General features: G+C 37.6%; 1 protein-coding gene across 3 annotated transcripts in view; it reads right to left on the bottom strand.

Annotated features, from left to right (window-relative positions):
• The window catches only part of LOC145694850 (putative ammonium transporter 1), an 89,722-nt gene that overhangs the window by 50,754 nt on the left and 22,646 nt on the right, over positions 1-16,322 (bottom strand). For all 3 annotated transcript variants that reach the window (XM_081771542.1, XM_081771544.1, XM_081771543.1), the window contains exon 2: positions 13,616-13,718. In XM_081771542.1, the coding sequence (XP_081627668.1) occupies positions 13,616-13,718 (103 nt within the window). The remainder of the gene's footprint in view (positions 1-13,615; positions 13,719-16,322) is intronic.

Raw genomic sequence — 16,322 nt, 5'->3', positions numbered from 1 at the left:
AGGTCGCAAGTTGTGCCTCTGAGAGAACTTAAAAGATTTAATCTGATATGAACCTTAGCTCTTAGTTTCTACAAGTGTCCACTCCAAGTGAGTTTGAAATCTAAGGCGACGCATAAGTAGCAGTGATGGTAATGTTTACCTGCTACAGAGTGCCGGGTTCCGATAGACTCTGGAACGTCTGCTAGGTGATAAGGAAATCAGTACTTGAATTTTGTCGCTATTGATACTTAAATGCCATCTTATGCGCCACTTGATGAAATTATCGAAAGTTCTTCGTAGAACTACGGTAATTTGATGGACAGTGTTGCCAAGTGCAAGAAATGCTGTGTCGTCAGCATATTGGAAAATAAAGACATTACGTGGTACTGAAGGAATGTCAGAAGCGTAAAAATATATATATATATATATATATATATATATATATATATATATATATATATATATATATATATATATATATATATATATATATAATAATTGGCTGAGTGACGACCCATGAGGAACTCTAGTAAGTGGAAATATAGGCCAGGAGAGTGCATTATCAACTGGGATATACACTATGCGATTTGTAATGAAATAAAGGAAAGGAAATCTTTCAGTTTTACGTGCCACGGATATGCCAGCTAGGCTAAAGGAGACGGTGATGATGAGAAATGAATGAAATGTTGGAAAGAAGAAAGCGGGAGGAAACGGGAGAACCCCGAGAAAACCCAGCACACGGTGTTCGTCCACTACAAAGTTCACGTGGCATAAGCGGGGATCGAACCAGGAATCCCACGCACCAGAGGTGAACGTTCTACCACTGAGCCATCGCGGCCCAATAATGAAAGAAAGGATTAGTATTGTATAGCATATGGGAAGTTTGAATAATTGCTGTTTTTTTTTTTGTTTTTTTTAATTAGACCATAGTGCCACACCTGAATGAAAGACTTTTCTAAATCCATGAGGATGAGGCAGGATGGAAAGCCTTTATTAAACTGATTTGAAATCATGATGCTGAGATGAAACAGTTGGTCATTGATGGAGAATCAAGGCTGAAAGTCTGCTTGATGTGTAGATAGTAGAATAGTAGTTTCAAGATATTTATGGTCCGCAAACAAGAATTTTTTCAGGATTTTACTTAATACTAATCTGACAATGAGTTGATTGATCTGTAAGGACAAACAGAACGAACAGGCGTATTCGGTTTATGAAACATAAATTTCTGAGACTTCCCAGTCAGGAAGGTAGAAACCAGAGTTTGAAGTATGAACTTACATATTGTTACCAGGGTTAGCAGGAATGCGTATGAAGATTCTTTTATGTGTCGATAAGAGATGCCAATCCCAGGTGCTGTTCTATTTCGCTTTAGTGCAGTGTGGAGTTCATTAATAGTAATGGGTGAAGTGACTGGATGTTCCGGATCAATCACATAATCTGTGGAAGGTTGTAAAAGTAGGAACGCAAAAGATGTCTTTCCGTCCAGAGCGTTTAGAGGCAGCTGTTGATGTAAAAATGGTCTGTAGCAGTGTGGCAAAGACGTTTGCTTTTTCTTCGTCGGAGAACAGACATGCCATCTGCAAATAATAAAAAGGGTGATCGTGGTGTTCTTGCCAGCAAGTTCCAGTAGCGAGAATGATGCGCTTTCTCGGAGTTTGCAAGAAGTTGCAAGTTTTGATTCAATGGCAGCGTTTATGTGCAACAAGATAGTTGTGAACTTCTCGGTGTCATTGGTGATGTTGATGAAGATATGCTTCATTCCCAGTTCGATATTTTTTTTCGAAGACGTTGTGGGACTTTCTGGATGAGTGTAACATATGTTGGTAGTAAGGTCGGTAAGGTCGGAGAGATGCACTTGCTGCGTCAAAGTGTGTTCTGAGCACTGGTTTGTATTGCTGTAGTGATGGCAGTAAGACAGGAAGCAAGCTCGGTTTCAGTAGTTGGAGGCGTTATGCCTGTTTTTCTATCATTTTAGAAAAAATATTTTACAGTTAGATACTTATCGTCACAAATGAATAAGAATACAATGATAAAGAGAAGCTTGAGCGAGTATTGTGATGAAGTCGTTTGAGGTACCGCAGAAGCTGTTTCGTTGATCGACTTCAATATCCATTGATGTTGTTGGTGACCGAGACCCTATGTGCTTCACGGATTGTGCGAATTGTGCAGATGAGTGCCTATCTCAAGATGTATTGATTGGTTCGTGTCATCAAGAAAAGTGTACAGGTAGTGTTACTGAAGTGCTACTGAAGTGCTAGGATTTGAATGAAATACAGCTGGTAATCCCGAGTGTCTGCCAAGATTTTTTTGTCCATTGTTGTTGCTAGAGTTTACTATTGTAATGAAGTAGTCTAGGGCCGAAGCTCAAATGAAGATGAAAGTGAAGGAAATGATGAGATAAGGTTCAAACAGCAGGTCGCCCTTCGAAAATGAAAACTCCTGTCAGCGCTTTAAGTATCGCAGGCGTTCTACGCTATCAAATGAGGTATTGCAACACTTGGTGCTTGTGGCACATTAACTAACACAAGAGAGGTTAGGCATCTTGATTCAGTATATGTCTTTTCCAGTTTATTCTTAAGTTTTGAAATACCGCTACCATTATCTTTCCCCAAGCTCCTCATTTAATGAGTTATTTGAGTGTGCAGTTACAAATTGCAATAAGAAAAGAAAAGTTACGTTTTATAGTTAGTAAAAATAAAACGCTATTTTGTTTAGAGAATGTAAGGACTAAGGGCAGGATGTCCTCGCACAACTTCAGAATCTGAAAGGGCTGTTGTACGCAGCTAGAAAAGCAAGTCCATAGCACACGACATCCAAAACAACCCTAATGAGAAGTGTCCCTAAATAATCCATACAATGTTGTCTTATGAAGTAAACTGTAATATTCGGAATCAGATACAGAAGTATTATATATTTTGTTAAAATGTCACCTTTTACCTGCTAATCATTGAGCTAGATATGAAGAAGACAAGCTTTCTTGAATTTAAAAATACGGGATTCAATGTTACTTTGTGACAAATCAATATTAACAACCAAAGAGGCCTTGGTCGCAGAAAGGATGAAATATTAATTCATTAATGTGTGGGTTGCGGTGTTTAGTAATGTAAAGAGATCAATTATTAATGTCTTGGAGTTAATGATTTTCTATTGCAACTGGAAATCTTTCCTTCGTGGATGGACACATGAACACTGTAAACATAAAAGTCATACAACAATATATGTGGTAACAAAGCTGCTGGACGTTAAAACTGGTACTGTTAGCAAGATAACATAGGCCTACAGTCAGAAATAAACAAACAGGCTTCAGTGGTTCTGGATCCTTGACCCTCAGAGTCTTGAATGTCAGTGTAATTGACCATGGGTAAGATCGTTTCATCACAAGTAGGACTGAAAATGACATAAATGCACCATGGAGTGAAATTGGTAAAATACATTACTGTAAAAAGTTTATTAACTCAATAACCACCAGGGATAAGAGCATGTTAGAACGGTAAAGGAATACACAAAATATTAATAATAAAAAAAAAGCAAAATTGCGAGTTTTACTTTAAGAGCATTACAGTGTTTCTTCCTGTATCGAATGTACACATCTCAATTTCTAAAACGGAGGCGCGGTGGCTCAGTGGAAGAGCGTTCACCTCCGGTACTTGGGGTCCCTGGTTCGATCCCAGCTCGCGCCGTGTGGACTTTGTGGTAGACAAACACCGTGCTCCTGCGTTTTCTCGGGTTCTCCCGTTTCCTCCCACTTTCTTCATTCCACCATTTCACTCATCTCTCATCATCACCGTCTCCTTTAGCCTAACCGGCGTAACAGTGGGACGTAAAACTCAAAGATTTCATTTCATTTTCAATTTTTAAAACTTCATTACTTTCCAGTACACACTATCTTTAATAAAACTTCTTAGCACCAAAGAGGTCATTTTTTTTACATGCTTAAATATGTTTTACACTTATGCGCAAAGTGTGAATAAGCTGTTTCCGTAGAACAATTAAGAAAAAATGAGAACTTCTGAAGTATGGGAAAAATAGTGTTCAATGCTATTTCCTGAGGAATCGACATTAACAATTATTCTTAAAGAAACCTTAAATAGAAGATATTGAGGGTAAAGGAGCCAGAGCCACTGAAGAATATTCGTTGATACGCGCATTATCTTACTGATTTCACCAGATTTTATGTCGAGCAGCCTTGTTTATGATGGCAGTATATAGTGTTTACTATGACTTCAGAAGTAAGTATGAAATTTTAAGTTTTAATCTTGAAATATTTCATTAATATTTTTTTTAAAATACTATTCTTTCTTCCTCACTTAGCTGTAATAGATTTCTAGATTTAAATGTGAGCCTCAACAAATCTCAAATTCTGTGAGTTACGAATTTCGGAGAAAAAAGTGAGTGATTTATATGCAGCAATGGTTGAGACTTTTCTTCTCCCAAATTGTTTGCCAAATTATATTCTACACCTCGCGAATTTTTCTCACCATATCCCTGTTTACAAGTTCTATAAACTAAACAGAGAAAAGTAGCTCTTCTGGAATTATCTGAGAGAGATTAAGATGATCTGTAATAATTAATCATATAGGCCTATTGATTTACGGAATTCAAATTATATTGTTAGTAATATACTTGAGAAAATTCTCCCTTTCAAATTTAAAAGATCAATAAAATATTTTATTTAGAAATTAAAGAAATTTGTAGAACATTCTCCATTCTAAATTTCAGTTTAAAATTTTGTTTAGATTTTTTAAACAGCATAGCAGCCAAGCGCAACTACGGAGTGTGACTGCGTTGATACCCTTATTAAATGTTTCCTTCCTCTCTTTCTTTCATACTTTAATTGCCATGCATTGTAATATTATGTAATCCATAACTCTTCAAGCCATTCAAATAATATTTGATTTGATTTTAATGCATTTAAAATCCAACACAAAGAGGGTGGGAATGTTATAGTAAAGAGCTGGGTGAGATTTAATAATCTTGATTCATACTCTCATGAAAAGTTCTGCTTTCATTACCTTTGTCCGCAACAAAATGAAAAATTCTACTTTAATTATTCTTTTTGCACACTCATATAAATGATCTTCAATTACCTTCGTCCGCACCCACATGAAATGTTCTTATTTAGTTACCATTGAGTACACCCATATGAAATGTCCTGCTTTAATTATCTTTGTGCACCCTGTGAAGTTTATAATTCATTATAAAATGTTTTGCCTATTGGCGCCTGACTACAGATGACTGTACTTATCCAGTGTTTAATTTCAACTCAACCTGTTAGTACTTAAAAATGTAAGACAATGTGGAATGTATTTAAATTTATTATATGCATATTTAATATTAATTCTTGGGATAGCAAGGTGCTTGGAGAGACAAGACACACACACACACACATTTATATACTATGTGATCAAAAATATCCAGACACCAGGCTGAAAATGACTTACAAGTTCCTTGCGCCCTCCATCGGTACTGCTGGAATTCAATATGGCGTTGGCCCACCCTTAGCCTAGATGACAGCTTCCATTCTCGCAGGCATGCTTTCAATCAGTTGCTGGAAGGTTTCTTGGGGAATGGCAGCCCATTCTTCACGGAGTGCTAAACTTAAGAGAGGTATCGATGTAGGTCGGTGAGGCCTGCACAAAGTCGGCGTTCCAAAACATCCCAAAGGTGTTCTATAGGATTCAAGTCAGGACTCTGTGCAGGCCAGTCCATTACAGGGATGTTATGGTCGTGCAACTACTCCGCCACCGGCAGTGCAGTATGAACAGGTGCTCGATCGTGTTGAAAGATGGAATCGTCATCCCCGAATTGCTCTTCAACAGTGGGAAGCAAGAAGGTGCTTAAAACATTAATGATGGTCTGCGCTCTGAGAGTGCCACGCAAAACAACAAGGAGTGCAAGCCCCCTCCAAGAAAAACACTACCACACCATAACACCACCACCTCCGAATTTTACTGTTGGCACTACATACTCTGACAGATGAAGTTCACCGGGCATTCGCCATACCCACACCCTGCCATCGGGGCCACACATTGTGTACCGTGATTCGTCACTCCACACAACGTTTTTCCACTGTTCAATCGTCCAATGTTTACGCTCCTTACACCAAGCGAGGCGTCGTTTAGCATTTATCTGCGTGATGTGCGGCTTATGAGCAGCCGCTCGACCATGAAATCTAGATTTTCTCACCTCACGCTTAACTGTCATAGTACTTGGAGTGGATCCTGGTGCAGTTTGGAATTCCTGTGTGATGATCTGCATAGATGTCTGCTATTGCACTTTACGACCCTCTTCAAGTGTCGGCGGTCTCTGTCAGTCAACAGACGATGTCGGCCTGTACGCTTTTGTGCTGTACGTGTCCATTTACGTTTCCACTTCACTATCACATCAGACACAGTGGACTTAAGGGATGTTTAGGAGTGTGGAAATCTCGCGTACAGACTTCTGACACAAGTGACACCCAATCACCCGACCATGTTCGAAGTTCGTGAGTTCCACGAAGCGCCCCATTCTGCTTTCTCACGATGTCTAACGACTACTGAGGTCGTTGATAATGAGTACCTGGCAATAGGTGGCAGCACAATGCACCTAATATGAAAAACGTGTGTTTTTGGGGTGTCCGGATACTTTTGATCACATAGTATATATATATATATATATATATATATATATATATATACAGGGTGTTAATGAACTATACCGACAAACTGTAATAGGTGATTCCTTACATCAAAATAATTCAAAAAGTTCCTATGGACCTGTAGGGAAAAGTTCATAGTTTCAGAACTAGGGCTTCCAAAATCGAAAAAAAAAAGCCAAATATTAAGAGGCTCTATTACGAATTCGAGAAATCGTAGAGTAATGGTCCTTATCAGCGTAAAGGAAGTCATGCATACGCAATCCAAAAATACATATTTCATTAATGTTCAATGGATGTGCGGAGTATTCCCTGAAAGGTGAAATTCCCAGGCATGCCATCAACCAAATTTCGAGATATGCGCTGATTTTATGATTGGTTCAAAGTAGGCAAACGATAAACCTTCACAGCAGTGAAGACGGAATCCTTTGGCGCAATGTCGGAAGTGTTAAGGATTGTCAACAGCACGGTCTCTCGTACCCGGGAAAAGGCATGCTGCGATGTTTTCTTTCACGCTTATAAGTGAAAAAAAAGGAGAAATATACCATGACGAAACACATCGCATCACACATTATTCCGAAGAAAAGAAAAACAAAAAAACATGGAGCTGCCGGTTCCTAACACTTCCGACTTCCCTCCAAAGCACTGGATGTCAATTGTTGTCAAGGTTTACCTCCTGCCTACTTTGGACCCTCCTTGAAATCAGGGTATATCTGAAAATTCTATTGAGAGCATATTTGAGAATTATACCCTGTACAGAATACCCTGCACACCCATTGAAAATTGATGTTATATGCATTTTTGGATTGTGTATGCGTAACTTCCTTTATGCTGATAAGGACCACCATCCACAGTTTCTGAAATTCGAAATAGGGCCTTTGAAATTTAGCTTTCTCGCTATTTTGGACAGCCCTAGCTCTGAAATTATGCACTTTTCGCAATAGGTCCATACGAACTTTTTTGCTTATTTTGATGTGAGGAATCACGTCCTACAGTTTCTCGGTATAATTCATTAACACCCTACTTAACCCCCCTTGCCATTTGAAACTTATGAGTTGGACCCCGCCTAGGATCCTGCGGGAAACCCTGGGCAAATTTTTATCCCAAAAAGTGTGCTCTTGAAAATGATGTTATGTGTGTTCGCCGAGTTTTCCATTTACCCAACCATTTCCGAACAAATGACTCGGTTCAAAGTATTCTTCCAGGTAGTGATGAGCAAATGCAAGACCAAGACCAAGACCCGGGTGGTATTGGTCTTGGTCTTGCACATCCGGTCTTGGTCTTGCTTGCAAAAGTCTTGCAAGTCTTGCTTTTAAGAAATCTTATGCTTTTCATAGGTAAATTTTACTCTGGATATAAGGGATAATAAATTCTACAATGCTTAGGCGTGTACAACATAGGCGATGACCTTCATTTTTTTTTCAATGGGTGCCCACACTACACTATTTTACTTATAAGATAAATCACAACGTTTCGTAATCTTTTTATATTTTTAACGGATCCAATATTCCACTGAGTCCCAAACTGGGGAGTCTACCCCCGAGACACATGAAAGAAAATCAAGACGGCACACATACCGTCGGCACACTGAAATACCATGAACTGCACAATTATTTCTACATTCTAAAGGCGTCAGATTTTTTTTCAACCACGATTAGCTAATCTTTGTATTGAACAAACTTCCAATTAAACACTGAGATTTTGTTTTACTGATTTTAATATGTACTCTATAGGGCAGAACCATGTTCATTACGCAAAAGCAATGAAAAAATTGGAAACTAGAAATGCGGGCATGGAGAAGAAAGGAGATAATTAGCTGGGTTGAACGGAAAACGAATGAGAAGGTGTTAGAAACAGTAGCAGTAGGAAAGAATAGAAGAATTTTAGATGTAATTAAGAGAAGGAAGAGGAACTGGTTTGGATATTGCCTGAGGAGGAACCGTATCATGAGAGACGTGCTAGAAGGTTGAATAATGTCATATCGCTCAATCCTCGATGTAATGTATAGCTAAGGAGGTTAAAAGTTATATTGATAAACAATTATTCAACGTATAAATATCCGCCCATGAGATCAAACTTGCAGCCAGATGCACTAAGTTTTTGTCAATGTCATAAAAATGTTATTTCAATATTAATTTTATGAGCACACATTAAAAGTTTCCAATGGATGCTTGAGCCTCGGAGCCAAGGCCATACCCGTGCAGTAGGCACTATGGTGTACGGAATTACTGATGTTCAATACTACATTTCTCTTTAGTTTTGAAGAAGAACAACACTAATATGTTTAAATATCTAGTTTAAGGTCACACGATTATGCACCGAGGCTATGGGAGACGGTAATGATGAGAAATGAATGAAATGATGGAATGAAGAAAGTAAGAGAAAACGGGAAAACCCCGAGAAAACCCACATACAGGTGTTTGTGCACCAACAAAGCTAACATGGCCCAAGCTGGTATCGAACCAGAGACCCCATGGACCCGAGGTTAACGCTTTACTACTGAGCCAGTACTCGTGCAAGACTCTTGCGCAAGAGTCTTGGTCTTGGTCTTGGTCATGCACCCCTTGGTCTTGGTCTTCGTCTTGCATTGGGATTCCTGGTCTTGGTCTTGGTTTTGGTTTTGGTCTTGCATGAAAAACTCTTGCAAAAACTGCAAGATCAAGACTCTTGCGCTCATCACTACTTCCAGGTAATTTTTTGCAGCTTTTACATTCAAAATATGTTGTAACTCACGATATTCCGCCCAGTGGCACGTATAACTTTCGGATTCATCTAGTTATAACATATCAAATGCAAACTCATTCGGATCTCAATGGAGCCTCTTTGTGACCCTCCCTTGTGAGCAATAATAACGCCTTTTTAGACAATATACACAGGATATGGTCAGGCCCGTGCTGGGATACTGAGGGCGGTGGACAAGTCTACGAAAAGGGCTCACGTACAAACGTGAATATATATATATATATATATATATATATATATATATATATATATATATATATATATATATAGTGTAACTTAATGTAGTAACCGTCGGAAGATGATTCCTGTTCCCAAATAAAATTAACAGTACAGATCAACCTCAGTGTAGAAAAGCCTCGGCGTTATGACCACCCGAAAATTTTCGGAGAAACGCGAAAGCAACCATACTCGAGAACAAAATTTCGGATCAAAATCGGGCAAAGGGGAATGTCAATTATTTTAGTCGTAGATTCCATTAGTGTACAATCGGAGATAGTGTAGCGGTGGTTCAAGAGTGACTCCCAAAGAAACTGGAGTATTCCTTCGAGTATTTCATCAAACATTGAATGAGGAAAATCAACAACAATCAACAATAATAGTACAAGATTCCAATAGTCAAAAGCAGTGGCGTATTTAGGGGGGGGGGGACTTCCGGGCTTAAGCACCCCCGAAATCTTACTTACTACAGTAAAGTATATGAAATATCTTACAGAACTTTCACATTTTCAGGCAAAGCCCCCCCCGAAAGTTAGCAAAGCCCCTCCCGAAACAAAATCGTAAATACGCCACTGGTCAAAAGTAATAGTATATCGTTGAAATTAGAACACTTAGAATTCGAAAGAAAGAAAGACACACATGTGTAATTGATCTATTTTGTCTCAGTACAGAATAAACTCTTTGAAGAAGAGTTTAAATGAAAAGAAGATTCACCAATCAATCATACCAATCATTAGGTCATGGATATAATAATGGGATAGCTTTTTGGGGTCGATCTGTAAATCACTCTGGTGCTCACTATATAAAATTGCCTATTAAGAATAACTGTTAATCGTGAGCACTTTTCCTAACAGTAATTCCTATATTTTAATAGATACTTTAAAAAGCAGGGCATCTTTCGGGTAGAACTCGTACAAATTGTAAATAAAACTTTAATATGAAGCTTCCTGTTATATTCACGAAGTGAATTTTTGCCGAAAGTAAAATGCAAATTGCTAAGAGAAGATAGTATTTACTAAACTATTAACATCTTTAAAAATAGATTGATATTATCCTTGCTGTTCAGCAAAATCGAGCAATAGTGTTTTAGCCTAGTTATTCCCATCTGACCTTCGTCGTTAATGTGTTAATAAGAAACACGAACGTTCAGAAAGGAAAAGTTGTGATCTGTGATGGAAATTTGCACACTACGCCCTGTGTTCGATATTTTATATGTGTTATACAAATTAATGAACTCATAATGAATGGATTAATATAATTATGTTTTTCTTTCCATTAGAAAGACATTCATCGTTGTTCAAAGAATGTCTTAAGTTGCATTCAGGAACTTCAAGCGCACCTACCTATAGTGGAAAGAATCACATGACTATATGTAGTGAATAATGATTTCGGCGAAACTACTATGCTACAGTGAATGACTTCCAAGTTCATGGAAAATGATGACAATTCGTCACGCCAACATAGGCATTGTCACAGTTGCGAAATAACATCCGGCTGCCATGAAGTTCAAGTGTTAGTAAAGGTTGATACGGATCTAAACATTACACCTCAGAACAATGTAAAATGGTTTCCTGTTTATAATTTACGATCATTTTGCTTACCCATATTGTAAATCGTTTGCATAGAGTAAATCAATAAAGGCCATAAAAACATCAGTGTATTATAGAACAGCCCAAACTTTATATCCTAATAAATTTATTTTTTAAGAATGCAGAAGTATGAAACGCGAGCAACACATTAGACTGCAGAAAATTGTGTTTCAAAAATATGCACTTAAAGATTGTTTCCAGATAAATTTCTACACAGGATCAGACTTATGAGTTGCGGAGCTCGATTGGAAACAATTTTGAGGGGAATTATATATATATATGGTCTGTGGAGTCTAGGGCAAGGGAACACCGAGCCTTCCCCAGTTGCATAACACAATACCAAAAGCATGTGTCATGGACATAAAATCGCGGGTCAAAATATCGCTAAGGAAACACAGAATTATTCTTGATTTCAGCAGTATTTTTGTTTACAAATCGCAATATTTGTGAACAAACACCATATGTGTGGGTTTTCTTGGAATTCTTCCGTTTCTTCTCACTTCTTTCGTTCCATCATTATCATCTATGTCATCATCATCATCTCTCTTACTTGTTAGCCTCATGAAAAGTTGAACTCAAAAATATCAAATTTGGATGCACATTTTCTTCATGTTATACAGATTAACATTTCATTTGAACCGAAAAGGTTTGCGTAATTTAACACAGAAAATACACGAAATGAAATACATGTAAGTGCACCAAACGTAGCTCAACAATAGCTAAGCTTGAAGTACTTTATACAGATATTATGTATTTATTTATTTATTTGGCACTTATAACAGGACTACTATCCTAATTACAATAGGCTTTAAAAAATTTGATTATATATAGATACTTTTATACATGTACACTCATGTCCAAAATTATTGTCGCATGTCTATAAATGTGTTGTTATAGGAATAACTAACTAACTAACTAACTCTATGGCCTATGGAACCCGGAGGTTCAGTGCCGCGTTCACAAAAGCTCTCCACTGACTTCTATCCTTAGCTAATTGCATCCAGTTTCTACTTTGTATTCCTATTTCTGCGAGATCCATCTTAATATTGTCCTCCCATCTGCGCCTAGGTCTTCCTAATGGTCGTTTTCCTATGGGTTTACCAGTCAAGACTTTGAAAGCGTTTCTACTTTCTTCCATTCTAGCTACATGACCTGCCCACCTAAGCCTCCTAGACTTGACGACCCTAACAATGTTGGGTAAACCATATAAACTATGTAGTTCCTCGTTATGAAGCTTCCGCCATTCCCCATTCTCGTTCCTCTTGGGTCCGAATATTCTTCTCAGGATCCTGTTCTCAAATACTTTCAGTCTATGTTCTTCCCTCAGAGTAAGCGACCAAGTTTCACAACCATACAGAACAGCAGGCATGATTATCGTTTTTATAGGAATCGTTTTTATAGGAATATATCGTTCTTATTGTTATAGGAATATAATTTGATAACATATTCGTCCGGTATTTCTTACAATGTTAGTATGTGTATAATTGGCAAAGATATGTATGTGGAAAATTTCATGTCCAAAGAGCACTAAATAAGAACAATAAAACGAAAATAAAATTTTCTTGTCCATTTAGCAACATTTTATTTTACTCATTCTAACTTTCGTATTTATAATTCTTTTTCTATGAAATTTACCACAAATATACAATTCCCGATTATACACATAGTATGAGTATTAAAAGTACCCTGCAAACTCATTATCAAATTATATTCTTACAAGAAGACAGTTATAGATATGCGACAATAATTTTGGACATGAGTGTACAATAATAAGAATAAAAATATGAATTAGTGATTAGTAAGTGGTTAGTAAGAATTAGTTGGTTCAGTATCGGGACTATATGAGTCATGGACCTACAGTTCAATGTGGTATCTAAACCACATGAATTCCCACCGAAAATCGAACCCGGATTATACGCATCTAAGGCGCTTACGCTAATCATATAGTCACGAGGAAGCTTGTAATAAATATTAGTAAACGCTATCCATATCCCGAGGGAGCTCATAATAAATATTAATGAAAGCTAACGATATAGCCACGTGGGAGCTCGCGACAAGTATTAGTGAACGCCAACCATAGCCACGAGTGAGCTTATAAATAAATATTAGTAAAGGCTAACCATATAGCCACGAGGGAGCTCGTAATAAATACTGTGAACCCTAACCATATATCCAGGAGGGAGCTCGCGATAAATATTAGTGACTGCTAACCATATAGCCACATTAACTGCTTCAAACATGCACACATAAATCTAAAGTTAAATGGTTTATTAATAAACATAAATTGAACGAAATTCTTACGTTTTGTATCTCCGAAATCTTATCATGAAATTAAGTTAACTGTTTATAATGTACAATTTTCAATATGATAAACTATCAGAAAATTTCACAATTTTAACCAACTAGTCTATGAAATATTATTTACTTTAAACAAGGAAAGAAGCTAGTTGCTTACGCATGACAATCATTCCATTTGTAAGCAGAAAAATATCATCCACGTTTTTCTTCAGAAGATGAAGTTCCAGGGTCAAATTTCTCACTTCTAAGTCCATGTTCATCTGCAAGAATATAGGAAAGAGGGAAAAGTTTATTACATTAATACCGTAATAACCATTTTTCAAAGAAAATTATGCATATATAGTATTGACTAACACCTTGGCTACTTGAAGAACAGCAGACAACATTGATTTCAATGTGGAGAAAGACATACAAAATGCTTCCTTACCCCCTGTAAACGAACAATTTCGAAAACGGTGAAGCACGTGTCCCTATACATACATTTTGAAACCCTCCTTAGGATGTACCCTTTAATCAAAGTAAAATAAAATTAATTTTAAAAAACAGCTCAAAGTAAATACTAACTAAATTCCAAAATTCAGCTCAAACTCTTCAACTGTTTCCCCATGATGTCATCACAAACAACCGACAACATCGCTCCCAATGTGGAAAAAGAAATTATAGAAAATGCCTCCTATCCACTTAAAACGGAAATTCTCAAAAACAGCTGTGACACTTGTTCTCATATATTTAATGAGGAGTTTATATAATGAGTTCATCTTCCTATCTTGACAGACTCGTGAGTCGTGGCATATTTTATTTTTTACATAAATTTTGAAGCGATAGTTCCCCTCTGTCCGCCTTTAGTCAATGTAATATTATGAAAACCCAGTTCAAGGTAGATACTAAACATGTTCAAAAATGCATTTGAAACTGTTCAACCGTTCTCCTCTGACACGATCACAAACAATAGACAACATCGCATTCACTGTGAAGAAAGAAATTATAGAAAATTTCCCCCTTCTTCCTTCTTTAACTGAGAATTCTCAAAAACGTTCGGACATAAGTTTCCTTATCTCAGTAAGGAGTTTATATACCAAGTTTCATCTTCCTAACTAACAGGATCATGAGAAACTCAATTTTTCGCATAAATTTCGATCTTCCTTCTCACTTAACCCTTCGAATACGCATTTTACTCAAAGTAGCACGATAAAAATCCAATTTGAAGTGTGTGATGTGATAATTATGTCCAAAAAGGTATTTCAAATAATTCATACGATTTTCTGTGATGCGATTACAAATTATACCTAGTTACATCATAAATACTGTCACAAGTTTGAATGTGGATAACACAGGGAGTATTAACACCAGCTGTACACCTGACACACGAATCATTTTTCGGAATGTCCCCCCTTAGCCTCGATGCAGGTAGGAAGTCTGTCTGGCCACTGGTCAATGGCATTACGCACCACGTCCATGGTGTCACGTACCCGCCAAGAAGGACAAACAAAAATCTGTTTCTTTGTTATCTCTAAGCATTAAAAACAGTTCAAGATATGGAAATGACTGAAAACGACGGAAACCAGTATGCAACCGAATAAAACCTGACCCCGCATGCTAACACCCAACCTTCAAATAAATGACTATTAAAGTGTTTTAGTAACTAGATAAAACGAAAAAACAAAGATAAAATTCTAAATAAAAAGGTGGGTGGGAGCAGCGGGGGCATCTCACACTCACTCTCACTCTCATCGCCGTTCTTCGCAGTGAATCTTCTCGACAAAGTGATTGAAGAGCTGACCTTCCTGGAGTATGGGACTGAAACCTGCAGTGCAAGTCATTTTCTCTCCTCTCTCTGATTTATGAGCTGTGGATTTGGGTAGCAAAGTCTGTATCCCGTGAGGGGATAAGATACCTTATTGTAATCCACTGTACTATCTGTAATACAACAGCCAATAAACCAGTTACCGTTCAAATTAAAATCATTCCTTTCAATAGACGAAATTAACAATTCAGAAATTTTCCTAATTGTCTCTCTAGAGCTTCGAATCCGATAATTTTAAAGGACCGAAACATAGCTCCCCGGCGTAAACTAGATCCTAATTCACAGCTCATACTCACCATAGCAATATAATAATTTTTTCCTATATATATATATATTTTTTTGGTTTGTTTTCATGCTTCTTTTTACGTTGTACTATGCCTAACCATCGCCGTTCAAATTTAACTAACCGTTTAACTCCCACCCTTCAAACCCCTACTGGTGCCTGCATCATTTACGTTTCCCCACAGTAACCGGACTCTTTCATGGCGTCTGCAATTTTTCTTGTACCCAGGACCATCCTTTCTCTATCCTACAACTATCTAGCAAAGAGTTTATTTTAACCAACCCCCCTTCTCCACTTTTTCTCGTATCCCCGAATGGTACCCAGCAACCATTACTCACACAGGACACTAGCACCATTAGGGTCTCCCTACCTTGTGATCATTCCCTGTCGACATCCACTACAGTTTTAATCCAACGTCCTTCCCTTTGTTTACATAGTATTACCCACCCACAATTTATTTTATTACACCATATGCTATCAGTTAATCATACCTTATTTACCCTTCCCGCTGATCGCTTGTTTCCCTTTTATCCTAATTTTACCAACATTCCCCTTAATTTCAGCAAGCAAATTTCCCCCGTTTCACCCACTCTTCACACTTACAACCCTCCTAGTTGGGCGAGTTGGATTCCCGGAGAATATGCATTCCCCATACATAGTTCCCTCCTATCTTTCCAATTCATCTTATCTTTAGCTAATTCCGTTTCCATTTTTCTTGTATATCGCCGCCTTCAACGGTTTGCCCATCACTCAGACCAACCCCACCACGAAAACCTT

This window comes from Thermobia domestica, chromosome 9 (assembly GCF_964235325.1).
Source record: "Thermobia domestica chromosome 9, izTheDome1.hap1.1, whole genome shotgun sequence".
In the NCBI taxonomy this organism is placed as follows: domain Eukaryota; kingdom Metazoa; phylum Arthropoda; class Insecta; order Zygentoma; family Lepismatidae; genus Thermobia; species Thermobia domestica.
This window is presented reverse-complemented; position numbering and strand designations above follow the sequence as displayed.